We start from the raw sequence: 26151 nt of genomic DNA on the forward strand, positions 1-26151 counted from the left end.
GGTATATCTAGATCATGCAATCACTAGTAACCATGACTATAAACATCTCTTGGCAAAATCTGATCATGTCACTGCTTTGCTCAAAATTCTCAAGTATTCCTCATCCAACAGACTATACAGATATGTTTGGACCAAACAATGCCTTGCTTTTTCAAAACAGTTGTGAACAATTAAAAAGCATGATCTTTCATGCAAAATGCCAGATCTCTAACTTCTCTTTTAAAAAGGTTTAATCTGGGGTGCCTGGGTGGCTCAGTCAGTTAAACATTTGGCTTTGGCTCAGGTCATGATCCCAGGGTCCTGGGATCGAGCTCCATGTCAGGCTTCCTGCTCAGTGGGGAGCCTGCTACTCCCCCTGCTTATTATTGTGCTTTCTCTCTCTCCAGTTAATAAGTAAAAACTTTTAAATTTTTTTAAATAAAAACATTTGATCTAGGGCATCTTGTTGGATCAATTTGTTGCGTGTCCAACTCTTGATTTCAGCTCAGGTCATGATCTCAGGGTTGTGAGATCAAGCCCCAAGTCAAGTCCTACCCTGGGCTCCATGCTGGGCATGAAGTCTGCTTAAGATTCTGTCTCTAAAGCTCCTCTCTTTTTTTCTCTCTCTCAAACAATTTTTAAAAAAGAAATAAAAATAAAAATGAAAAGCTTTAATCTGGTAGCCCAGGACCCATGTTCCTGCATGGCAACAATTAGCCGAAGCCGAGAAGCATCTCTTAAAAGAGGATTCCTGTTGAATTTGCCACAGTCTTTTCTTAAGACCAGGTCACTCAATTGCTCTTTTGTCTTAATTTTAATCAAAATCAAAGCAAAAGAAACTACAAGGTATTGGCTTAATTAGCTAAGTAACTAATGTTGCAAGTACTGGCAGTTCTATCCCTTTTACTGCACAGAAGCATTCCATGGTGTAGCTCTACCTCATTTTGTTTGTCCATTGGCTGGCTTTTGGACATCTGGTTTGCTAGCAATTTGAAGCTATTAGGAATAATGCGGCGGTGAACATTCATACCTTCACATGGACCAATGATTTCATTTCTCTTGGGTAAATTCCTGGGGGTGGAATTCCTGAGCCAAATGGCAAAGTTATGTTCAGCTTTTTAAGGAAGCGGCAAACCAGTTCCAAAGTGGCTGTACCTTTCTATACATTCCCTTCAGTAATGCATCAGAGTTCCAAGTTCTTTGTCAATAGTTATTATTGTAGATTTTTAAAAATTTTTATCTATTCCAGTAGGTGTGCAGTGGTATATCATCATAGTTTTAACCTGCATTTCCCTAATAACTATTGATGCTGAGTATCTTTTCATGTGTTTTTTAGCCATTCATGTATCCTCTTTGTTGAACTCACCTTTTGCCCATTTGGGGAAGGTGATGGTCTTCTTACTACTCAGTTTGAGTTCTTTATATATATTCTGAATACAAGTACTTTATATCAGATGTATGAATTGCAAATATTTTCTCCAAATGTGTGGCTTCCCCTTTTAATTTTTTAAATGGTGTCTTTTGAAGAGCAAAAGTTTTTAAATTGGTTGAAGTCCAATTGCTCTATTTTCTTTGTTATGGATCACATTTTTACTGTCATATCTGAGAAATTTTTATCTAACCCCAAATCACTAACTTCTTATATGATTTCTTCTTAAATTTTTATAGTTTCAGTTCTTCTTTTCTTTAAAAAAATTTTTATTATGCTGTGTTAGTCACCATACAGTACATGATTAGTGTTTGATGTAGTGTTCCATGATTTATTGTTTGTCTAATAACACCCGTGCACCATGCAATACGTGCCCTTCTTAATACCCATCACCAGATTAACTCTCCCCTCTAAAAGCTTCAGTTTGTTATAGTTGACTTTGAGTTAATTTCTTTGAATAGTGAGGTAAGATACCGACTCCATTTTTTTTTTTTTTGTATATGTATGTCTAATTGCTCCAGCACCGTGTGTTGAAGAGGCAGTCCATTACCCCATTTTTTTGACTTGGTATCCTTTCAGAAAGTCAGTTGACTCTAAAGTTTATATCTGGGTTGCCTATCTGTCCCACTGATCTAAATGTCTCTCCTTAGGCCAACACTGTACTGTTTTGATTACTGTAACTTTATAATATGTTTTGAAATCAACTCATACAGTACTCTAGCTTTACTATCTTTTTTCAAAATTACATTGGCTATTATAGTTTCTTTGAATTTTCCTATTCCTTATTCAAGTTTTAGGATCAACTCAATTTCTGCAAAACCACTTTCTAGGATTTTGATGGAGTTTCCACTAAATCTATGGATTAATTTGGGAGAATTGCCATTTTAGCAGTACTGAGTCTTCCAATCCATGAATATGGTGTACCTTTCAGCAACATTTTGTAGCTTCCAGTGTACAGGACTTAACACTTCTGTTAAACTTATTCTTTGTGACATTATTGTAATGAAATTGTTTTTTTAAATTTCATTTTCAGATTGTTCATTCCTAGTATTTAGAAATATAATCGAGCTTTTATATCAACTTTATATCCTGCATACTTGTTGAACTCATTTATTAGTTCTAATAGTTTTGCATGTGTATGTATTCCTGAGGATGTTCTTGCATCAACATTACATGATAATGTTATCTGTTAATAAAGCCAGTTTTGTCTCTTCCTTTCCAGTCTGTATATCTTTAATTTCTTATTAAAGCCACTAGATCAGGGGCGCCTGGTGGCTCAGTTAGTTAAGCAACTGCCTTCGGCTCAGGTCATGGTCCTGGAGTCCCGGGATTGAGTCCCCAGTCAGGCTCCCAGCTCCACTAGGAGACTCCTTCTCCCTCTGACCTTCTCCCCTCTCATGCTCTCTCTTACTGTCTCTCTGTCAAATAAATAAATAAAAATCTTTAAAGCCACTAGATCAAATGTCCAGTATAATGTATCGATGTGGTGAAAGCTGGCATTCTTAACTTGTTTCTGATCTTACGGGAAAATAATTTATTCTTTCACCATTAAGTAGGATGTTGACTGTAGGTTTTTCATAGTTGTCCTTTATCAGGTTGAAGAAGTTTAATTCTGTCCCCAGATTGTTGAATATGTTTATCATGAAAGAGAGCTGGATTTTACTAAATCCTTTCTGTGTCTACTGAGGTGATCCTGTGATTTTGTCCTTTATTCTGTTATCAGGGTGTATTTTGTCATGTCAAACCAGCCTTTTGGGATAATTCTCTTTTGGTCATAATAGATGCTCCTTTTTATGTGTTTCTGGATTCAATTTGCTAATATTTTATTAAGGATCTCAGCATGGTCATTTAAATTTAAAGATCCTTTAAAGAATGTTTTTAAATATAAGGAAGTCAAACTTAGGGGTGCCTGGATGGCTCAGTCATTAAGCGTCTGCCTTCAGTTCAGGTCCTGATCCTAGGGTCCTGGGATCCAGCCCCACATCAGGCTCCCTGCTCAGCGGGAAGCCTGCTTCTCCCTCTCCCACTCTCCCTGCTTGTGTTCCCTCTCTAGCTGTGTCTCTCTCTGTCAAATAATAAATAAAAGCTTGGGGAAAAAAAATAAGTCAAACTTAAACATATTTTCTTCTATGGTTTGACTTTCATGTGTCTTAAGAATTTTTCCCTACTCTAATGTCATAAATATATTTGTTATATTTGACTCAAAAAGTGTTGTAGAATATATATATATATATTTAACAGTGCTATAAAATATAGAATAATGGGTTACAAATTTAAGATGCTTTTAAAATCTAATTTAAGGGGTGCTTGGGTGGCTCAGTTAGTTAAGTGTCTTCTTACAGCTAAGGTCATAATCCCAATATCCTGGGATCAAGCCCTGATTCTGGCTCCCTGCTCATCAAGGAGTCTGTTTCTCCCTCTCCCTCTGCCTCTCCTCCTGCTTGTGCTCTCTCTCAAATGAATAAATAAATAAAAGTATATCTTAAATAAATAAATAAATAAATAGCACATTCTTTCTCCTTTGATTAGTAAGTCTACCTGTGTCATATATCTAATTTTCATACAAGGTATTGCTGTACCTGTGTCCTGATCCACTGGTCTATCTATTCTTGGACCACTCAAAATTTAGAAGCATTTATTTTGTTGTTTTAATTAGTCCATCTTAATAGACAGACTAGATTGTTTTAATTAGTCTGTCGTAATAACACTCCTTCCTATGTGTCAGGATATGACCCCTTACCTTGTTTTCTTTCAATATTTTGAGGTATTTGGGGCTCTTTACCCTTCCATATAATTTTACAGAAGAAAATGAAAATTAATTTAACAAATTGTATAAAAAATTCTGTTGTGATTTCATTGGAATTGTATCGAGTTATATTGAGTTTGTAAATTAACTAACAAATGAAGTTCTTCATGTTGTGGATTTATTCCTATTTTTCATTATACCATTCGATAATAATTATTTTCTCCAAAAATGCTATGCAAATTTTTTTACATTTATTTATTAACTACCTTATGGTTTTGTGGCTATTGAAAAACCCATTTTTTCTATTATATTTTTCCCAGCTTTATTGAGATATAACTGACATATAATTCTATTACATTCTAATTGAATTATTGACCATTATAGAAATACTTTTGTATGTTGGCCTTTTATACAATAACATTATTGAACTTATTAGTTCTCATAGACATCTCTAGATTCATGGGATTTCCTATGCATGATCTTTAAAGTAAGGACAACCTTAGTTTTCCTTTCCAATTATCTCATTTTTTATTGCCTGATTTCTCCAATAAAATATTGAATAGAGGTGATGATAGCAGTCTTCTTTGTTTTATTCTTCAATTTAATGGGAAATAAATGCTACTAAATTTTTCCACAGATATCATTAGCAAAAAATCCTTCATATTCCTAGTGTGCTAAAAGAATGTGTATGGGTGACTGAAATATATCATATATACATACAGCAGCACATATAAAACAGTAGTTAAATAAGAATATAACATATAAGGGGCCCCTGGGTGGCTCAGTGGGCTAAGCCTCTGCCTTCGGCTCAGGTCATGATCCCAGGGTCCTGGGATTGAGCCCTGTATCGGGTTCTCTGCTCAGCAGGGAGCCTGCTTCCCCCTCTCTCTCTGCCTGCCTCTCTGCCTAGTTGTGATCTCTGTCTGTCAAATAAATAAACAAAATATTTTTTAAAAAAGAATATGACATATATAAAACATACTAAATTAGAAGGAAAATAATTTCAATGTACTCAGTACCCAGGTTAAGGGAAGAATGGTAGTAATATATCAGTAGTCCCCTCTAGGTCCTCTTCAATCATATATTCATCCCTTACTCTTCAGAGGTAACCAGGATCCTGAATTTTCATTGAAGATAAACCAATATGCTTATCTATAAATAATATATTGTTTAATTTTTTTAACTGAACACTAAGCACAAACCTAGTTGTAAAGTAAAGAACATTAATCACCCATATTAGAAGGTTCTCAGAAAAAAAGAAGCTAAACATCTGTGTCCAGTCTGGCTTCAGCTTTCCTCCAAATTTACAAAAGCCCTTTGTGGAGAAGCCATGGGTTAGGATCATAGGTTAGTCCTATCACTTATGATCTGGAAAATATAGGTCTCATCTTAATCAGAGCATCTGGCAGGGCTGTGTTTATGAGCCATGTAATAAAGTCCATAGCAGGAATATGACTAGGGCAGTGGATCAATCTTTCTCCGTTATCATTTTTAAAAATTTTTTAAAGATTTATTTATTTGAGAGAGAGACAGATAAAGAGGTGAGGGGCAGAGGGAGAAGGAGAGAACCCTTAAGCAGAGTCCCCGCTGAGCACCAAGCTTGACACGGGGCTCGATCCCAGGACCCTGAGATCTTGACCTGAGCCAAAGGCAGAGGTTTAACTGACTGAGCCACCCAGGCGCCCCTGGACAAATTATTTAACATTTCTGAAAAAAAGGATGGCACTAATATTTCCTTTGCCAGCTATTTTATGTGTATACATAGACCCACTCACATGCTTTCTCCCCAGACCTCCTTGCCTCTGATTTTCAATGTTGCTCCTTCTAGGTCTTGAACAACCAGTCTAGCCACTCATCATTGTCCAAGAGTCATGTATATCTTTGCTTCAGATCATTCACCTCTCCTTCAAAAGGATATACTGCTTGAAGCTCTACCTACTGGGGGAAAAGTATCCTTCTTGCTGTCCTTAAGGGCCACTCCTTATAGTCTATAGTGCAGTAGTCCATTTTCAACACACACCAATATATCAAACCAAACCAACATAGACTGGGCCTGAGATTTTTCATCCTCCATTAGCTGGTTGTAGGGAATACACCATGAGACCACAGATAGGATCAGAGCACTATTGGTGCAACGTAGAAAGGGTATATGGAGCCTGGGCCACCAGTTCATGTAATTTACATGGTATCTTACTGTTTTTAATTTACATTTTACTGGTTACCAATGGAGAGGATGTAGTTTTAGAAAAAAGTGTTTGACTTTTCTTTTAGGTTCATGTATAAATGAAATTACATGATATTTGTCTGTGTCTGGCTTATTTCATTCAATATAACACCCTTCAGGTTCTCCTTGTTGTCACCAGAGGCAGGGTTTCATTCTTTTAAAGTTGAATAATATTCCATCGTAAAAAAAAAAAAAAAAAAAGCCAAACCTATAGTAACACAGAGTAACACAATGGTTACCAGAGGCTGAGGGGTAGAGGAAAGGGGTGATATTGATCAAAGGGTACAAACTTCCAGTTATAAGATGAGTAAGGTCCAGAGATTTAATGTACAACATGGTGACTACAGATACTACCAATGTATTGTATACTTAAAATTTGCTAAGAGAGTAGATTTAAAATTATTTTACCATATGCATACACCAAAAAATGGTAACTGTGGGAGGTGATGGACATGTTAATTACTTTGTGGTAATCATATACATATATCAAAATATCACATTTATATCCTAAATATGTGCAATTTTTACTTCTCAATAATTTGGCTTTCTACACAAAACTGTCCAAAAACATCCATGAAACTGGGTCAGTGCTGTGTCACATTCATAATTACTTAAGGGAATAGCTTATATGTATTTTATGTACAAGGAACACATGACTCAGAACTGTTAGGTATCATGTTCTGACAAACTAAGTTCATTGGACCAAATACAATGCTGAAAGTAGAATTAGTACTAAGCCTTGTTATAATTTCTCTTTGAATCTAAGATTATGATAGTAGAGCAGTGATAGAAATCCTTGCTCACCTATGTCCAAACTCTGGATGAAAATGTCTGTGTGAACCTGTACCCCTGGGACTAATAATACATTATATGTTTATAAAAAATAAAAAAATTTTAAAAAAAGAAAATGTCTGTGTGTTATATTTATGATAGAGTATGGAAAACAATAATTTTTAAATTTTTAATGCAAAGTTAAACAAATAAACATGTAGAAATGACTCTAATCAGCCATAAAAAAGAATGGAACCTTGCCCTTTGCAACAACATGGTTGGAGTATAATGCTAGGGAGTACAATGCTAAGTCAGAGAAATAAGCCAGTCAGAGAAAGACATATACCAGATAATTTCACTCATGTGTGGAATTTAAGAAACAAAACAAATGAACAAAGTTAAAAAAAAGACAAACCAAAAAGCAGATTCTTAACTACAGAGAGCAAACAGATCATGACCAGAGGGGAGGTGAGGGCGGGGGACTAGGGGAAACAGGTGAAAGGGATCAAGTGTCTACTTATCTTGATGAGCACTGAGTAATATATGGAAGTGTTGAATCACTATCTTATACACCTGAAGCTAATATAACACCATTAGTTACACTGGAATTAAAATTTTAAAAATCTACATGCTGTCATACCCAGAAGAGTCATAAAGACCATTGACTAGTTCTTACAATTCTAAGATTCTATTCATCTGAGATTTTTTTTAATGTTCTTACTCTCTTCCTTCTTCACCAGTTTCACTGCGTTTGCAGGGGTCACATCAGCCGCAGTACGGCTGGGACTGGTGATGCCAGGCTTGATGTAACGGGTCTGCTGTTGCCCCCAGTGAGCCACTCCTCTGCTGACCTCCAAGGTGAGCTGGATCATCCGATTGATGGCTTGTTGAATGTCATCCAAACTAGGAATCATTACCTGTGGAGAGAAGAATTGGGCTCCTAGTACTGGCGCCAAGTACCACCTATCCCTCTCTTTCTTACCAGATCACCCCCCCACTGGGTAGGAAAACCCCAGCTGGCCCAGTGGAAGGCTGCTCTGAGGAGAGGGCTGTTAGAGGGGGATAGGCTGTGGATTTTCTCTATCCTGAGGTCTGTCATTTCCTGCAGACTAAACAGGTCAAACACAGTCCTTGTCATCCCTTCCCTGTGAGGGAAATTTCTGGATGCAGCCAGAAATTGTGGACTCTGTGTGGAGCCCAGGAAGCAAAGTGACTGAAGAAGCTATACCACCAAGGTTTTGACCTCGGTTCTTTGAAATGTGCCAAATAAGCCCAGAAGCTCTCCTCCGAGAGCCCAAACCATGTTGGTGTCAAAGGTGGGAGATGAATCATGGATTGTTCCTGCCTTTCCTTATCCCATGGCACATCACAAAATGGACCCCAGTCAGCCTGTGTGACCTGGAGGTCCAAATGCCAAGGGGCAGCTGGGATGGTGGTAGAAATACATGCCAGGAGAAGGCCTAAGTGTCCCTATGCTTGGATCATAGGCCCTTTCTTTCTTTCTCTTCTGCCATTCTTGGTTACCTCACGGTTATGTGTTGGGGGGTAGGGATTTGGACTTCTGAGGTGGACTGTTTAGATCACTTAATGCTTGAAGAAAGAAAAAGGAAGAATATTTTTAGAGTACTTGCTGACTGATGGCTGACCAGATGCTTAACTCCTCTCTTATGCCAACTGTCAATACAGCAAGAACTATGGAGAGTAATTGTTTATAATAGATTAAAATAATGTTCTGCTTTTCGTTAAATACTGGTGGAGCTAAAAAGACATAGAGCCAAGCAGTTATTCTAAATGTAAGTTCAGCTGTAGTGCTGTACTTCTTTAAAAACTATCAAAATATCATTTTATTAATGTGAATATTTAATTATACTTACCACATTCGGAATAGCTAGATGTACTTCAGTTTTTATAAAGGAAATAATATCTTCTGATCGCCTTCGTCCATGGTGGCTGGAAGAAGATGGACATTTAACTTAAAAAACTTAACCTGAAATTTCATAAAAGCTTGGTTCTGCTACCATTTTCAATCCTAAAAATAAAGACCTTTTCAAAATACCAAATTACATGGGGAATGTTACTTACAATGAAACCATACATTTCAGAGAACTAAGAAAACATAATGCTTTAATATTATTAGAAGTGAAATATTAGTCCTCCATATATTTTCTAGCATTTTAATGTTGTTCTCTCTCAGTAATAACCATTTAATATTATTTATTAAAAGCACATCCCAGGGCCACCTGGGTGACTCAGGAGAGTCTGACTTTGGCTGTGATTATGATCCCAGGGTCCTGAAACTGAACCCCACATCAGGCTCCCTGTTCAGCCTGGAATCTGCTTGCCCCTCTCCACCTCCTCCCTGCCACTGCTCCCCTCACCTACCCCGCTTGTGGGCTCTCTCTTTCTTGCTCTCTCTCTCTCCAATAAATAAATAAAATCTTTTTAAAAATTAATAAAAGCACATCTTGTTCCTACCCTGTAACAGATGCCAGACAAGATCACCACCACCCACAAAAAAATACCTTCATATATTTTGTATTTTTATATATACTTTTTTGCAAGATTACACAGGAGAATTCTAGTCAAAGCCCTCCAAAACTGTTTTTTTTTTAAATTTTGTTTGTTTGTTTTTGTTTTTCTTTTAGAGAGAGAAGTGCAGGGAAAAGGCAGAAGAAGAGACTATCTTAAGCTGGGCATGGAGCCTGACATGGGAATCGATCTCACCACCCTGAGATCATAACCTGAGCCAAAATCAAGAGTCCAACACTTACCTGACCAAGCCACCCAGGCATCCCTCTAATTGTTTTTTTAAACGACATATTCATGCTCAGACAGAAGTACGTACGGACACACAAGTACAAATAACGAAGAACAAACATCAGAGCTGCAAACTAGTTTGGTTATCCCCGTCTGCCTTGACCTCTGTCCCCATCCCAGACAAAATTATTATCCATGTTTTATTGCTCTCCATAGCAAGAAATGCTGTCCGCTTGAATCACAGTTTCATTCTCTCACACTCTACAAATGCCGTTTTGTTGGCTCCTTTGTTTCTACTTTCAAAAGAGGGTTCTGCCCTTAATCTAGTTTTCTAAGTAACACCCTGTTGTTTGGATGCTTACAGTGTTTTCCGTTTGATTCTGGAAATCCACAAATTTTATGACCAGGCGTAGGTGATTTTTCCCATGAATCCTCCCAGGTACACAGAGAATCTTTTGAAGATGATAAAATAGGTCTCTTCTTAAGATCAATGTGTAGGTTTCACGTGCTGGGAAATTACTGAAAAACTACACCTGCATTTATATGCAAGCAGATGGGGGTGGGGGGTGTCATAAGAAACACAAAGCCTCCAACGCGAAGACTCAGTTTAGGATGCAGGACCATTTGTTCCCAGATAAACTTATTATAGCAAGGAAGTCTTTGAACCAAAAGCAAGCAAATAAAGGGGGGAAACCTCTAATTAATTCATAGTCTCATTGTGAAATTCAAGATGCAGCAATAAGACAAGTGTAAACTGTATTTAAAAGGGCAGAATCCCAGAGCAAGAAAGAGTTTTATAAAGTATAAACATGTGAAGCAACAGAGGCCGTGAACAGCACACTAGATCATTCAGTAACTTACAAAGAGATAGATACTATTTAAAGATAAGGTAATAGTTTTCCATCTTTTTGTGTCTTTCTCAGATTCTTTCATGTATATACACTTATATATGTAGACATAAAGTATAGATCCTTTATGTCTTTATTGAGGTTTAATCCTAGGTATCTTATGATTTTTGTTGCTATTGTGAATGGAACTGATTCTGTAATTTCTCTTTCTACAGTTACATTGTTAGATTTCTGTACATTTCTATATAGAAAAGCAACTGATTTCTATGCATTGGTTTTGTATCCTGCCATATTGCTGAATTGCTGTATGAGTTCTAGTAATTTGGGGGTGGAGTCTTTTGGATTTGCCACATAAAGTATCATGTCATCTGCAAAGAGGGAGAGTTTGACTTCTTCTTTGCCAATTTGGATGCCTTTCATTTCTTTCTGTTGACTGATTGCTGAAGCTAGGACTTCTAGTACTATGTTGAATAACGGTGGTGAGAGTGGGCATCCCTGTCGTGTTCCTGATCCATTGATAATGATATTCACTCCGAGCTCTTCATAGATGGTTTTTATGATATTGAGGAATATTCCTTCTATCCCTATATTCTGGAGAGTTTTAATCAGGAATGGAACTTGTATTTTGTCAAATGCTTTTTCTTCATCAATTGAGAGGATCATATGGTTCTTATCTTTTCTTTTATTGATGTGGATTGGAAGAATAAACACTGTTAAAATGTCTATCCTCCCCAGAGATATTTACACTTTCGAAGACATCCCTATTAAAATACCATTGGGGGGAAAAAATTAGCATTTTTCAAAGAGCTGGAACAAAAAAATCCTAAAATTTGTATGGAACCAGAAAAGATCCCTAATGACCAAGGGAAGGATAAAAGAGAAAAACAAAGCTGGGGGCATCACGTTGTCTGACTTCAAGCTACATTACAAAGCTGCAATCACCAAGACAGCATGGTACTGGCACAAAAACAGATATATAGACCAGTGGAACAGACCAGAGACTCCAGAAATGGACCCTCAACTCTATGGTCAACCAATCTTTGACAAATCAGGAAAAAAATATCCAATGGAAAAAAGACAGTCTCTTCAGTAAGTGGTGCTGGGGAAAATTGGACAGCTAAATATAGAAGAATGAACCTGGACCATTCCCTTACACCATACACAAAGATAAACTCAAAACAGATGAGAGATCTCCATGTGAGACAGGAATCCATCAAAATCCTAGAGGAGAACCTAGGCAGTGACCTCTTCAATATCAGTCACAGTAATTTCTTTCAAGACGTGTCTCCAAAGACAGGTGAAACAAAAGCAAAAATGAATTTTGGGGACTTCATCAAGTTAAAAAGCTTCTGCACAGTCAAGGAAACAGTCAACAAAACAAAGAGGCAACCCACAGAATGGGAGAAGATATTTGCAAATGACATTACAGATAAAGGGGTGATATACAAGATCTATAAAGAACTTACTTCTCAAACTCAACACTCAAAAAACTAATAACCCAGGCAAAAACTGGGCAGAAGGCATGAACAGACACTTCTCAAAAAAAAAAAAAAAAAGACATACAAATGGCTAACAGACACATGAAAAAATGCTCAACATCACTAGCCATCAGGGAAATATAAATCAAAACCACAATGAGATACCACCTTACACCAGTTAGAATGGCCAAAATTATTAGGACAGGAAACACAAATGTTGTCAAGGATGTGGAGAAAGGGGAACCTTCTTACACTGTTGGTGGGAATGCAAGTTGGTGCAGCCACTGTGGAAAACAGCACGGAGGTTCCCCAGGATGTTAAGAATAGAGCTACCCTATGACCCAGCAATTGAACTACTGGGTATTTACCCCAAAAATAGAAACATAGTGGGAAGAAGGGCCATCTGTACCCCAATGTTCATAGCAGCAATGTCCACAATAGCCAAACTGTGGAAGGAACCAATATGCTCTTCAACAGATGAATGGATAAAGAAGATGTGGTCCATATAAAAAATGGAATATTATTCAGCCATCAGAAATGATGAATACCCACCATTTCCATCGACATGGATGGAACCGGAGGGGATTATGTTAAGTGAAGTAAGTCAAACAGAGAAAGACAATTATCATATGGTTTCATTCATATGTGGAACATAAGCAATAGCACAGAGGGCCGTAAGGGAAGGGAAGGAAATCCAAAGGGGGAGAAATCAGAAAGGGAGATGAACCATGAGACTATGGACACTGAAAAACAATCTGGAGGTTTCAGAGGGGAGTGGGGGAAGAGAGCAACAGGGTTATGGGTATTAAGGAGGGCACATGCTACAATGAGCACTGAGTGTGACATTTAACTAATGAATCGAACCCTGCATCAATGACTAATTATGTACTATAATGGCTAACTGAACACAATAAAAAATAAAAACATAAAAAATAAAGATGAGGTAAGAAAAAGACAAAGAAATATAATGTTTATTGAATGCTTAATGTATGCCAGGCACTTTTGCAAACACTTTCCATGAATTAACACATTCCATGCTCACATTAACTATGTAAGGCAGATCCTGTGATTATTTTTTACATTTTGCAAATGAACAAGTACTAATTGAGATATTTAAGATGCAATTGATGAGATCATCTTTAGACTAGAAAGAGAAACACTTGCTCATAACGTAGCCCAGAAAGGCAAAAAGACAAAACATATAACAGAGGAGTTAGGAGACAGGGAGGACAGACCAAAAGTCCCAAGATTTGAGATGACTGCATGTCCAGTGTGCCCAGGACAGTTCCAGATTAAATCTGTCCTGACATTTCATCTGGATAGTGTCCTTTCACTCAAAAGAGTGTCCTGGTTGGAACAATTAATCATGTGGCTAATCTATACAACATTCAACTGCTAGGAGTTCTATCAGAAGAGAATGAAAGGAATGTCCCAGAAGAAACATCTGAAGAGGAAATTGCTGAGGATTTTCCAGGATGAGGAATGCTATACACCCTCGAATAGAAAGTGCACACTGAGAACAAAGCAGGACTAAGTAAAGACAAATCCACACAGAGAAAGAAAACTACAGAACATCAAGGATAAAAAATAATCTTCACTCGGACTTACTGTGAACTTCATATCAGCAACAACATAAGTAAGAAAAAAAAATGAAATGCTTTCAAAATGCCAAGAGACAAGCAAGAATTTTTTATCCAGCCTGTCATGAGAGTATGAAAGCAAAAAAAGGCGCCTGGGTGGCTCAGTGGATTAAAGCCTCTGCTTTCGGCTCAGGTCATGATCCCAGGGTCCTGGGATCGAGCCCCACATCGGGCTCTCTGCTCATCAGGGAGCCTGCTTCCTCCTCTCTCTGACTGACTCTCTGCCTACTTGTAATCTCTATCTGTCAAATAAATAAATAAAATCTTTAAAAAAAAAAAAAGAAAGCAAAAAAAAAAAAATTTTTTTTTCAGACTTAAAATGAAGAATAAGAGAGTTTATAACCTCAGATACCCCGACTAAGGAACCAGTGGGATACAAGAAATACAGAAGAATCTGGAGATTGTAATAAAATATGCCAGTATTCTTGTTTAAAAAAAGGTAAAATGAAACCATCAAGCAGCAATAACAAGGTAGATACAGTTCAGTGAGTAAAGCATGCCAAGGCCTTTGTAGTTAAAAATAAGACCAGAAAACTGAAAAACCATAGATTGTATTTTTTTAAAAACTGGAGCAAGATATATGTATTCTCAATTTAAGGGTAACTACTTAAAAAACTGAAATATGGGAAGGAAAATATTATCCATCCCAAAGATAACAGAGGTAATGAAATGAACCAAAGAAAACAGATGCTAAAAGAAGACACAAACTGAAATGTCAAAAATTAAGTATAGCTACATGAAAAAAATCACAAAAAATGTAAACAAATTACACTCTATTTAAAAGCAGAGATAATCAGATTGAATAAAAATAATCAAGAACGGGTACCTGGGTGACTCAGTTGGTTAAGTGACTGCCTTCGGCTCAGGTCATAATCCTGGAATCCCAGGACTGAGTCCCGGATCGGAGTTCCTATTCTGCAGGGAGTCTGCTTCTCCCACTAACCTCTCTCCTCTCATGCTCTCTCTCTCTCTCATTCATTCTCTCTCTCTCAAATAAATAAATAAAATCTTTAAAAAATAATCTTTTAAGAAATACAACAAAAACTGTACAGTAATATTTAAACAAAGGCTTAAAAAGCAATATACCAAAAAAAGCTGGTAAAGTAAAATTAATAACAGACTAAAAAGAATTTGAGGGGCACATAGTGGCTCAGTGGGTTAAAGCCTCTACCTTCAGCTCAGGTCATGATCCCAGGGTCCTGGGATCAAGCCCCACATCAGGCTCTCTGATTGGCAGGGAGCCTGCTTCCCTTCCTCTCTCTGCCTGCCTCTCTGCCTACTTGTGATCTCTGTCAAATAAATGAATAAAATCTAAAAAAAAAAAAAAAAAAGAATTTGAGGAGTTAGGATTAACAAACATAAAGGAATAAAATAAAAAATACAGTGTTCTAAACAGATTTAACTACTATGATTTTTTACACACCTTTAAGAATAGGCTTAAAGCACATAAAACAAGAACTGACCAAAAGAGAAGGAAAATTTGTCAATTTGCCAATGTGCTCACAACACATTGGGAGATTATAACAATGTGATTAATTTATTTAAATTAATTTAAATAGATTAAATTTATTTAAATCTTAATAATTAAATGATCAATATTAATAATTAAATAATTAATTTAAATAAACTTGATTTAATTTTAATAAATTAAAATTCAGCCATGAATAGTCAATGAATAAATCTAACAAAAATGTGCAAGACTTTTACACAGAGAATTATAAAACATCATTGAGAAATACTAAAGAAGACTTAAATGGAGAGGTATTCAGTGTCATTTAAATAACTCTCTTGGGGCACCTGGGTGGCTCAGTCAGTTAAGCGCCTGCCTTTGGCTCAGGTCATGATCTCAGGATCCCAGGATTCAAGCCCTGAGTCAGGCTCCACCACAGCAGATAGTCTGTTTCTCTGTCTCCCTCTGTCCCTCTCCCTGCTTGTGCTCTCTCACCATCTCTCTCTCTCCTCCAAATAAATGAAGTCTTTAAATAGATAAATAAATCTCTCAAAGAGAAAAGTAATATTTTCAACAACTTTCATTTGCTCAATTTATTAGCCATGTGAAAAAATATATTGATCTCCTACCTCATATTAAACACAAAAATCAATACCATGTGGATTAAATGCCTAAATATAAAAGACAATAGCATAAAATTTTAGAAGACATTATGAGGTAAGGAATGATTTCTTTTCAAAGGCATAAAAACCACAAGAAAAAGATCAATGAATTTGAATATTTTAAAGAAAAGATTGATAAACTTGAATACTCTAAACTCAGTAAAAGATACCATAAAGAGAATGAAAAGAGAGGCACAGGAGGGAGAAGACATCTGCTATATTATCATCAACAAAGTAAAATACTGAGAACATCCATGAATAAGTCCAATCCAACAGAAAAATGGGCAAAAAAGAAAGAGATGAAGGAAGGAAAAAAAGAAAGAGAAGCCAAGTTGAGATAAGAGAAAGAAAAGAACATAAATTTCAAGGGAAAGAAGGCACAAATGGCTCATAAACATGAAAACATGTTCAAGCTCATTATTAACCAAGAAAATGATCATTTAAATCTCAGTGAGATACAACTTCACACACCCTTGCTAGCAAGAATTTTTTAGTTTAACAATACCAACTGTGTGCAAGAATGAAGAACCCTGGGGACTCTCATGTTAGACATCACATGGTAAAGTGAGGTATGCACATACCCCAGGGCCTAACTCTTCCATTCGTAGCAAGTGTAGCAGGAGACAGGTACAAAAATGTTCACAGAGGCTTTATTCAGAATAGCTTGAACTGAAAACAACCCAAATGACCATCACCAGTAGAATAAACAGATTGTGTATAATAAAGTATATCAACATAGATTAATCTCAAAAACATAATACTGAACACAGTTCAGATACAGGAAAAATTAAATTATACATTGATTAGGGATACAAACATATGGTAAGGTGTAAGAAAAGCCAAGACAATAATAAACATGAATTTGGGATAGTGGTTAACTTTGGGTGAGCAGAGAAAGGAATGGTAAAGGGACTGATAGTGTCCAATGTTCTTTGTCTTGGCCTGGGTGCCAGAAACATGGTTGTTCACTTGATCACTGTTCTTGAAGTATCACACACATATTTTCATACAGCCTTTTCATAAATGTGATATTTTAAATTTTAAATTTTTTAAAGTAATAAAAATAAGAGGTACTATTAGTATTATGTTACAATAGTATTGCCAGACCTTAGCTTATTTTCTACTTGCCTTGAAACAAATATTCTTCTTTTCATTGTGTCCAAAGATAACCGCGTAGCTTTTTGAAGACTGTCTAGTAATTGATGAGAGAAGAAAGCATAGACTTCTTTACATTCCTGTAACAAAAAATCATATTGAGAGTTGGGTTCAAGATGGTGGCATAGCAAGCTTCCCCACACACCAATGTATCAGAGTAGTCACAGACGTGTCCTACAGCCAGACTGAGTGCCAGGCCTACCCACCACTGAGAGAAGGATGAACACAGTAAGGAGAACCTCAATAAAGAGAGAGAAAATACAAGAAAGTACTGAAGAGGGACACCTAGGTGCCTCAGTCAGTTAACCATCTGCCTTTGGCTCAGGTCATGATCCCAGTGTCCAGGGATTGAGCCCCACATCAGTCTCCTTGCTCAGCGGAGAGCCTGTTTCCCCCTCTCCCTCTGCCTCCTCCTCCCTCTGACTGCTTCTCCCCCTGCTTGTGCTCTCTCTCTCTCATATAAATAAACACAATCTTAAAAAAGAAAGAAAGAACCAAAGATAAGTTATAATTGAACTGAAAAATACACTAGAGGGGTTCAACAGCAGGCTGAGTGAAGTAAAAGAACAAAAATCAGTGAGCTGGAAGACAAAGTAATGGAACTCACCCAGACAAAGCAGCAAGATGAAAACAGAACTAAGAAAGTGAAAATATTTTAAGGGATCTTTAACATCAAGTAGTAAAAGTGCTTATAGGGAACCAAGAAGGTAAGAGAGAGAAAAAGAGCCAGAAAAATGACTTAAAGAAAAAAAGGCTAAAAACTTCCCTAGTCTGAAGAAGGAATCAGGCATCCACATGCACAAAACCCAGAGTTCCAACTAAGATGAATCCAAAGAGATCCACACCCAGACACATTGCAATTAAAATGATAAAAGTTAAGGATAATTTAAGAGATAATCCTACAAGCGAGAAGAGAAAAACAATGTTTCACATACGAGGGGAAACCCCATAAGGCAATCAACAGATTTTCAGCAGAAACTTTATAGGCCAGAAGGAAGTAGTATGGCACATTCAAAATGCTAAAAGAAAAAAAAAAAAAAAAAAAAAACTTCCAAACAAAAATTCTCTATGTGGCAAGTGGCAAGATTATCATTTAAAAGTTAAGGAGAGATTCATAGCTTTCCAGATAAGCAAAAGCTAAAGGAGTCCATCACCTACACTGGCCCTAAAGAATTGTTAAAGGGATTTCTTTATGATAAAAAAATATTGGCACTAATTAATAATCACAAAACATATGAAAGTAAAATCTCATTGGAAAAAGTAAATATATGACAAAGGTAGTGAACCAATGACTTATAAAGCAAGCATGAAGTTTAAAAGATAAAAGTAGTAAAATTAGCTAAAATTTTAATAGTTAAAGGAAGTATAAAATAAAAAGATATAAAGTGAGTTACCAAAATTATAAAAACTAGAGGTGGGGAAGAAAAAAATAAAGTTTTAAAATATGTTTAAATTGAGTTGCTATCAATTTTAAAAAGACTGCTATTTAAATGGGATATTTTATGTGACCCTCAGAGTAACCACAAAGTGCAAACTTTTACTTAATACACAGAAGAAAACGAGAAAGGAATCTAAACATAACAGTAAACAAAGTCATCAGATTACAAGAGAAGAAAGGAACAAACAGAAAACAAAAATAGCCAGAAAGCAATGAACAAAATGGCAATAATTATATGCTTATCAACAATTACTTGAAATGAAAAGGACTAAATTCTCCAAACAAAAGACACAAAGTAGCTGAATGGATAAAGAAATAAGACCCATCTATATGCTGCCTATAGGAGACTCATTTCAGAAATAAATCACACACAGACTGGAAGTTAAAGGATGGAAAAAGATCTTTCATGCAATGGAAATGAAAATAAAGCTGAAGTACCTACTCAGATCAGACAAAACACACTTGAAAACAAAGACTGTATAAAAAGACAAAGAATGGCATTATATAATGATAAAAGGAGTCAGCCCAGCAAGAAGATAGGACATTTATGAATGTAGATGCACCCAACAGGAGCATCAAAATATATAAAGCAAATATTAACAGATCTAAAGGAAAAAACTGAAAGCATCCATAAATGATACACTAGCAGCCACATGCCCCAATGTTAGGGACCATTCAAGATCTCTCCGCACAAAACTTCAGGCCCAGGGAACTTAGTGCAAGTGGCAGGGTGAGAACCTGCCTCTCTAAAGGTGGCAACAAAGGCATCCAGGTGGCTCAGTTCGTCAAGCATCTACCTTCAGCTCAGGTCATGATCCTGGAGTCCCAGGATCGAGCCCCACCTCAGGCTCCCTGCTCAGTGGGGAATCTGCTTGTGCTCACTCTCTCTCATTCTCTCTCTCAAATAAATAAATAAAATCTTAAAAAAAAAATTAAACTGTACAATACCAAAATATATGGGACGAAATTTCCACCACCCTGGGACCATGGTTTGCCGCTCTCTCTAAGCCCTTCTTTCCCCCCAAAGGTGTTGCCAAGTTTATTGGTTAGAGCACAGGACAAATACTGAGCCTGGGCAGGGATCTGGGCACCATGTCTTGCTAGCACAGTGAGTCACAGCTCCAGGCCCAGGCTCTGTTCCTCTCTGCTTCTGTGTTCCTCTCTGCTTCTACACCCTTCTACGTCCTCTGGGATAGGGTGGACCAGCCAGTTTGAGTTGGGTCAGAAGGCAGAGTTATCAGGCCTGAGCAAAGAGGAATAGGATCAGTGCCGGTGAATTACCAGGCTAAAACACAGGCATGACATAGTCCAATTTTTATGTTAGAGAGACCATTCTGGCAGCAATGTGGAGGATGATGGATTTGAGGGGTGATGGAACTCATGCAGCTCCAAGTGATCCTCCAATTCAAGAGACTCTGATGATCATCAGCCTTGGTCTAAGGACCCCAGCCAGTGTCAATGGGAATGCAATTGGAAGAGGAGGACTGCTAGCAGGGGCATACACTTCCTCTCTCCTGCTGCCTCCTGCCACTTGATGATGGCCACCTGAAGCACGGGATTGAGAAGAAATCTACAGCTAAAATCTAGTCTCAGTGGTGGAGAAGGGCTTTTCTATCCATTGGTGATAACCTCCTTGAGCAAGAAGGTGAAAGTGGATCAGATGTGTGCTGATTATTTCCAAAACTGTATTACAGTGTTCGTTAGAGGTGTAAAAGTGTGTAAAATGGAAGAAGTAAAAGAAGACGAGGGATTAAAAGAAAACTGGCAGGAGGAGGAGAAAGTAGGAATTAGCACAAATGTGGGAGTGGCATTCAGAATTGTGCATGACCAGAAGGGTGAGGCCTAAAAAGGAACAAGAAACCCCATATGTCCTTGTCAACCTTCATTCTCAACACATCTCAGCACAACATGAAAGTCTGCCCACACTGGGTTTCTCCTGGAGGGGAGTCCACAGGTTATCCCAGGGATGCTAATAAAAAATGCAGATCCTTGGACCCAAGTGAATCAAAATTTGGCCTTGCAAGATAGGTAACTCAATTAAACACAATAACTGAAAACAGAGTTCTCCACTCTTGGGTTGGATGGACTAGCACTATAGCCCCACAAGTATGACATTTACTGTATAAGAAAACATAGCCAATCACAATACAGGGAGATGAGTTTATAAATTGTATTGATGAATCACTTTAAAAGTTGATGGTGTTGGGGAAAACTAGAAGGATGGCTAGATCTTGCAAGATCCTACAGTGTAGAATTAAAAATTACATTTTCTGGATTTTGGTATAAATCCAGGTTGGTTATAAGTCCACACAGGTTGGGTGCAGAACTGCCTAGAGGAAGCATCATTTGGGGTCATCTACAGCCCAAGGAGTCATAATTCAGCTAAACTGCATGAAGTCATGTCATAATAAATACCTTCTTAAATTCATCTTCTTTATCATTAACATCAACCTCAGGAATGATATTAGCCTCGTAATCAGTGCTTTCACCCTCTTCTGTTTCACTTCCAAAAACAACATGTTTCCTCTGTTCTACAGATAAAAAACAAAAATGTATATATATATAACATTTAATGTTGAGCATTTAGTGTATTCCACATACCCAAATCTTCTTAGGAAACCTCTTCTTTAAAAGTTTTTAATCTAAAAATTTAAGACTTGTTTCAGTAGGAATCATCTTTGAATTCAATTTAAATCACCCATCTCAACAGAATCGTAATCCTACTAAGAAATACTCTTTAAATATACTCTTTCTTAGTATACAGAATTAAGAAAGATTTTAAGTGGGCTTTATATATTATCTTTCCAAAATATGTGTTGGGGCGCCTGGGTGGCTCAAAGTGTTAAGCGTCTGCCTTCAGATCAGGTCATCTCGGGGTCCTGGGATCAAGCCCCATAGGGCTCCCTGCTCAGTGGGGTGTCTTTTTCTCCTTCTCCCTCTGCTGCTCCCCCTGCTTGTGCTCTCTCTCTCTGTCAAATAAATAAAAATTAAAAATAAAATAAATAAAATATGTGTTAACCTTTTGAGCATTTTAACTTAATGAGCTAATTGGAGTTTTCGACACTTCTGAAGAAAGCTAATTAAACTAAGTAGGAAAAACTCTAAGTGAAATAAGACAGGCCATGGATACTTACTTTTTTAATTTAAATTTAATTAATTAACATATAGTTATTACTAGTTTCAGAGGCAGAGCTCAGTGATTCATCAGTCTTATATAATATCACATGCCCTCCTTAATGTCCATCATGCAGTTACCCCATTCCCCATCCCTCTCCCCTCCAGCAACCCTCAGTTAGTTTCCTATGATTAAGAGTCTCTAGCAGTTTTTCTCCCTCTCTGATTTTGTCTTATTTTATTTTTCCCTCCCTTCCCCTATGATCCTCTGCTTTCTTTCTTAAATTCCATATATCAATGAGATCATATGACAATTGTCTTTCTCTGATTGACTTATTTCACTTAGCATAATACCCTCTAGTTCCAAGGTTGTGGATAGTTATTTAAGCTCTTAGTCTTAGCCCTACTGATATTCTTGGTTATTGAAGGCTGCTCTGTGCACTAAAGAATGTTTAGCAGCATCCCTGAGCTCTACACACTAGATGCCAGTAGCAGCCCCTCTGCTATATGACAACCAAAAATGTCTCCAGACATTTTAGCATGTTGTGCTAAAAGAAAAAAGAGAGAGATTAACATAGCAGGCCTAAGACTTGTTTGCAACATTGGTCCTTGGTTGGCATCTGATTCCCACCATTCTCTAGCTGGTATAAAGGGTTCCGTGTGCCTAAGTAGTTTGTGCAAATGGTGTAGTGTATGCTGAACATGTTTTCCTTCAGGGAGTCTGGAATTTGGGTACCTGTTAAGCAGAAGGCACCCGCTTGAGAACATATCCATCACTCTTGTGATTATAATATCATAACTCAAACACTGTAACTAGGAAGCAAAATTACCTGGTAATGGTTTTGCTGTTTTCCCACTGTACTTAACTTCATAAATATTTTCAAATATTAATATAAGTTCTTTGACAGCTTCTTCCACATGCTTACTTTTGTGGTTTAGAATATCAGCCCATTCTTTTGTGTATGTCTATTAAATAAGGCAATGACTATTAATTTACAGATGCTTAAAATACTGTAAAAACTATTAATATAACTTTAATCTCTAAAAGTATAATTAACATCACTTGAAAATGACTAGAGAGGGGTGCCTGGGTGGCTCAGTTGGTTAAGCGGTTGCCTTCAGCTCAGATCATAATCCCAGGGTCCTGGGATTGAGCCCCACTACAGGCTCCTTGCTCAGAGGGAGCCTGCTTCTCCCCTGCCTGCTGTTCCCCCTGCTTGTGCTTGCTCTCTGTTACTCTTTCTCTTGCTCACTGTCTCTGTGTCAAGTAAAATAAACTCTTGAAAAAAAAAAAAAAAGAAGAAAATAAAATGACTAGAGATAGTTGCCAGTAGCATAATGTTCTAGATCCAAAACTGTAAATGGCTAAAGGCATAGCTGCTAAGGTCCAAGTAAAGAAAAGGAAGAGAGAAAAAGAAAAACTCAAAGTCTTTGACTTTTATCTGACTCAATCACCCGTAAACATCTACATTCACATTTAATGATGACTGGCACCTGGCTGGCTCAGTAGGTAGAACAGACTCTTAACCTTGGGATCATGAGTTCAAGTTCCATACTGAATATAGAGTTTACTTAAAAAACTAAAACAAAAACAAAACAAAGAAAGAAATAAAGAAAAACAATTTTTTTTTTTTAGAAAGCTGAAGAACAAGAGGGATAAGGATGTCAAACATTGAAAATGAGAAGTGGTTTCAAAAAAGGACAACCAAAGAGTTGCTTTGAGATTCAAACGAAATAAGGTTTTAAAGTGAGCATGAAGCTCATTTATGCCAAGCATCTGTTTAAGAGCTTCCCATGTAATAGCCCATTTAATTAAATGACAACCTCTTGGGATAGGTAATATCATTGTCCCCACAGATGAGAAAACCGAGGCTCAAAGAATCAGCAATTTGTCCAAGGTCACATAGCAACTGGACAACGCAGGAGTTTGAAACTAGTGTTGCCTGATTTTAAACCCAGGGCTTTGCCTTTCTGAACTTTTCTAATAGGTTTTGGGAAGAAACTAAGAACTAATTAAATTCAGAAAAGAAAACTGGCCTATGAGATTGAACAGGTCTTTTGACATGTCTATGATGTCCATACCTTTTAGGGAATAGAAAAATAAAAGGGAGCAGCTGACACGGGCCTTCAAACTCACTTCTGCAAGGGGATCTGAGCCTGTCTAAGCAAAAACCTCCACACAGACAAGCCTCAGAAAGTCCCATATCTCTCATGCACTGCCTTTGCATGTTCCTTTCTTGACTACTGGATTGAGAGAGCTACTTCTAAGTCTCTCTCTCTCTCGCATTTATTCCACTTTGTGTGTATCTGAGCCCACCCTCTTCTTTTCTCAGTCTCAGAAGAAGTGGCGTTCCTCCTCCGACCTGGAAGATATTCTCCGATGCCCTACCCACCGCGCCAGCGCTTCCCACCTGGGTCCATCACTTATTCATTCCAGCCTTTCTGATTAATTCAACACAGTGGTTAACACTGGAATGACAGTGGTGAGAGCCACGTCAGATGAGCAGGGAAAACAAACAACTCTGAAGAGATTAGTGGTCGCCCAGGGCTGGAAGGGTTGAGATGAAAGATGTTCTAAAACTGTGATGATGGTTGCCCAACTCTGTAAATACACTAAAACCACTGGGCTGTATACTTTAAATGGGTACGTTGTTATGTTGTGTGAATCATATCTCCATAAAGGTATTAAAAATATTAATTCGTGCCAGAAATAATCTAAGCCAGGAATTGGGGAGCACAAATGGAGATGGGAAGTGAAAGATGGGAAAGTGAAGGCAGCGCGCATGGGAAGTTGGGCTGTGAATGAGAAATGAAGGGAGGTATGGGAAGGTTTTTGTTTGTTGACGAGGAAAAGACAAGAGAACGTATTAGACTGCTTGTAGGAGGGGTCCGGTGGAGGGGAAGAATGAAGATAGAGAAGAGAGGGAAGAAGACTGTGGGAGGAAGGTTGCCAAGAGGGCAAGAAAGAGTGGGATTTGGGTGGCTCAGTGGGTTAAGCTTCTGCCTTCGGCTCGGGTCATGATCTCAGGGTCCTGGGATCGAGCCCCGCATAGGGCTCTCTGCTCAGCGGGGAGCCTGCTTCCTCCTCTCTGTTTCTGCCTGCCTCTCTGCCTACTTGTGATCTCTGTCTGTCAAATAAATAAATAAAGATTTAAAAAAAAAAAAAAGTGGGATTTGGGGCCCATCCGGAGGACCAAGATTTTGAAAAGAGGTTGGAACTCCCTCCATGAGGCTTCTCCGAACTCAGTGAAGAGCAGCCTGAACCGAAGAGCAGTTTAGGGACAGACCGGAAAACCATCAAACTAATTTTCTTTCTTTTTTATTTTTTTAAAATGAGATACAATTCACAACACAATACCACAAAGGTTACCCTTGTAGAGTATACAATTCATTGGTTTTTAGTATATTCACAGAGCTGTGCAACCATCACTGCTATTTCCAGAATATTTTCATCTCCCCCCAAAAGAATTCTCAGACCCATTAGCAGTCCCTCCTCGTTCACCCATCTTCACAGAGTTGGCAGCCACCAATCGACTTTCTGTCTCTATGGAGCCAAGCTGATTTGGTTGAAATAACTTTTAATACCCTTTGATGTATTTACCAGTCTTCCTATCATAACTGGGATCACATTTCCCTGATTTTTCTATTCCCTTTGTGTACCTATCGAGATACAGATATGTCAGTCAGGGTTCAGTCAGGAAAACAGATGCCGCACCAGCTATTCTACCTGACAGAATGAGAGAACGTAATATAGAGAAGTGATTAAACAACTGTTAAAGGACTCAAAAAAGGCAAAAAGGGACACAAAGGTCACACGGAGAGTTACTGCAGGAAGCAGCTCCCGAACCTGGAAGAGCAAAGGCAAGAGGCTGGAGTTTCTAGAACCTGGAGCTGGGAAGTAAGGGAGCTGCCCAGCCAGTGCTCCTGCCTCAGGGCGGGGCTTTGTGGGGTTGGTACATCTGAGAAGCCCAAGAAGCGAGATCTGGAAGGGCTGGAAAAAGCTAGCACCTAGGATTAACTGCCACTGCCAGCCAAGAGAGGTTGTCTGACTATATTGGGAACAGAAAGAAAAGCCGGAAAGGGTAAGTCTCTTCTTTCTCCTCCACCCTCCTTCTATCACCACTATTGGCAAAGTCTAAAAGGAAGCCAGGTGGCCAAGGATAAATGCACTTTGCCGAGTCCCAGGCTCAGCATCATGGAGCAAAGGATCCAAAGTGAAGCCGGTGGATGATAGCTTTTTTTTAAAAAGAACATAATCTCACCTAAAACCACAGTTAGATGCTCCAAGTCAAGGACCATGTCCAGGACTGTGAATATCGCTGGTTCCCAAATATGGTTTGAAACCACCGGTTGGCCCACACTAACCACCCACCAAAATTAGCAGTATGTGTAGTGTGTTTCCAAAACTATTTCTGTCCAGAATATTACCAGACTTGCCCTGTCATTATAAATCTTACTCT

General features: G+C 37.9%; 1 protein-coding gene across 4 annotated transcripts in view; it reads right to left on the bottom strand.

The window, feature by feature from the left end:
• Positions 1–26151, bottom strand: part of DNAH8 (dynein axonemal heavy chain 8) — a 332430-nt gene that overhangs the window by 220851 nt on the left and 85428 nt on the right. For 3 of the 4 annotated variants that reach the window (XM_032862300.1, XM_032862302.1, XM_032862301.1), the window contains 5 exons: positions 22522–22657; positions 20993–21108; positions 17113–17219; positions 9024–9099; positions 7871–8066 (listed from right to left, as the gene is read on the bottom strand). In XM_032862300.1, the coding sequence (XP_032718191.1) occupies positions 7871–8066; positions 9024–9099; positions 17113–17219; positions 20993–21108; positions 22522–22657 (631 nt within the window). The remainder of the gene's footprint in view (positions 1–7870; positions 8067–9023; positions 9100–17112; positions 17220–20992; positions 21109–22521; positions 22658–26151) is intronic. The other variant, XM_032862303.1, reaches the window with a different exon arrangement.

This window comes from Lontra canadensis, unplaced genomic scaffold, assembly GCF_010015895.1.
Source record: "Lontra canadensis isolate GAN:19392208 unplaced genomic scaffold, GSC_riverotter_1.0 scaffold23, whole genome shotgun sequence".
NCBI classification, from domain to species: Eukaryota; Metazoa; Chordata; class Mammalia; order Carnivora; family Mustelidae; genus Lontra; species Lontra canadensis.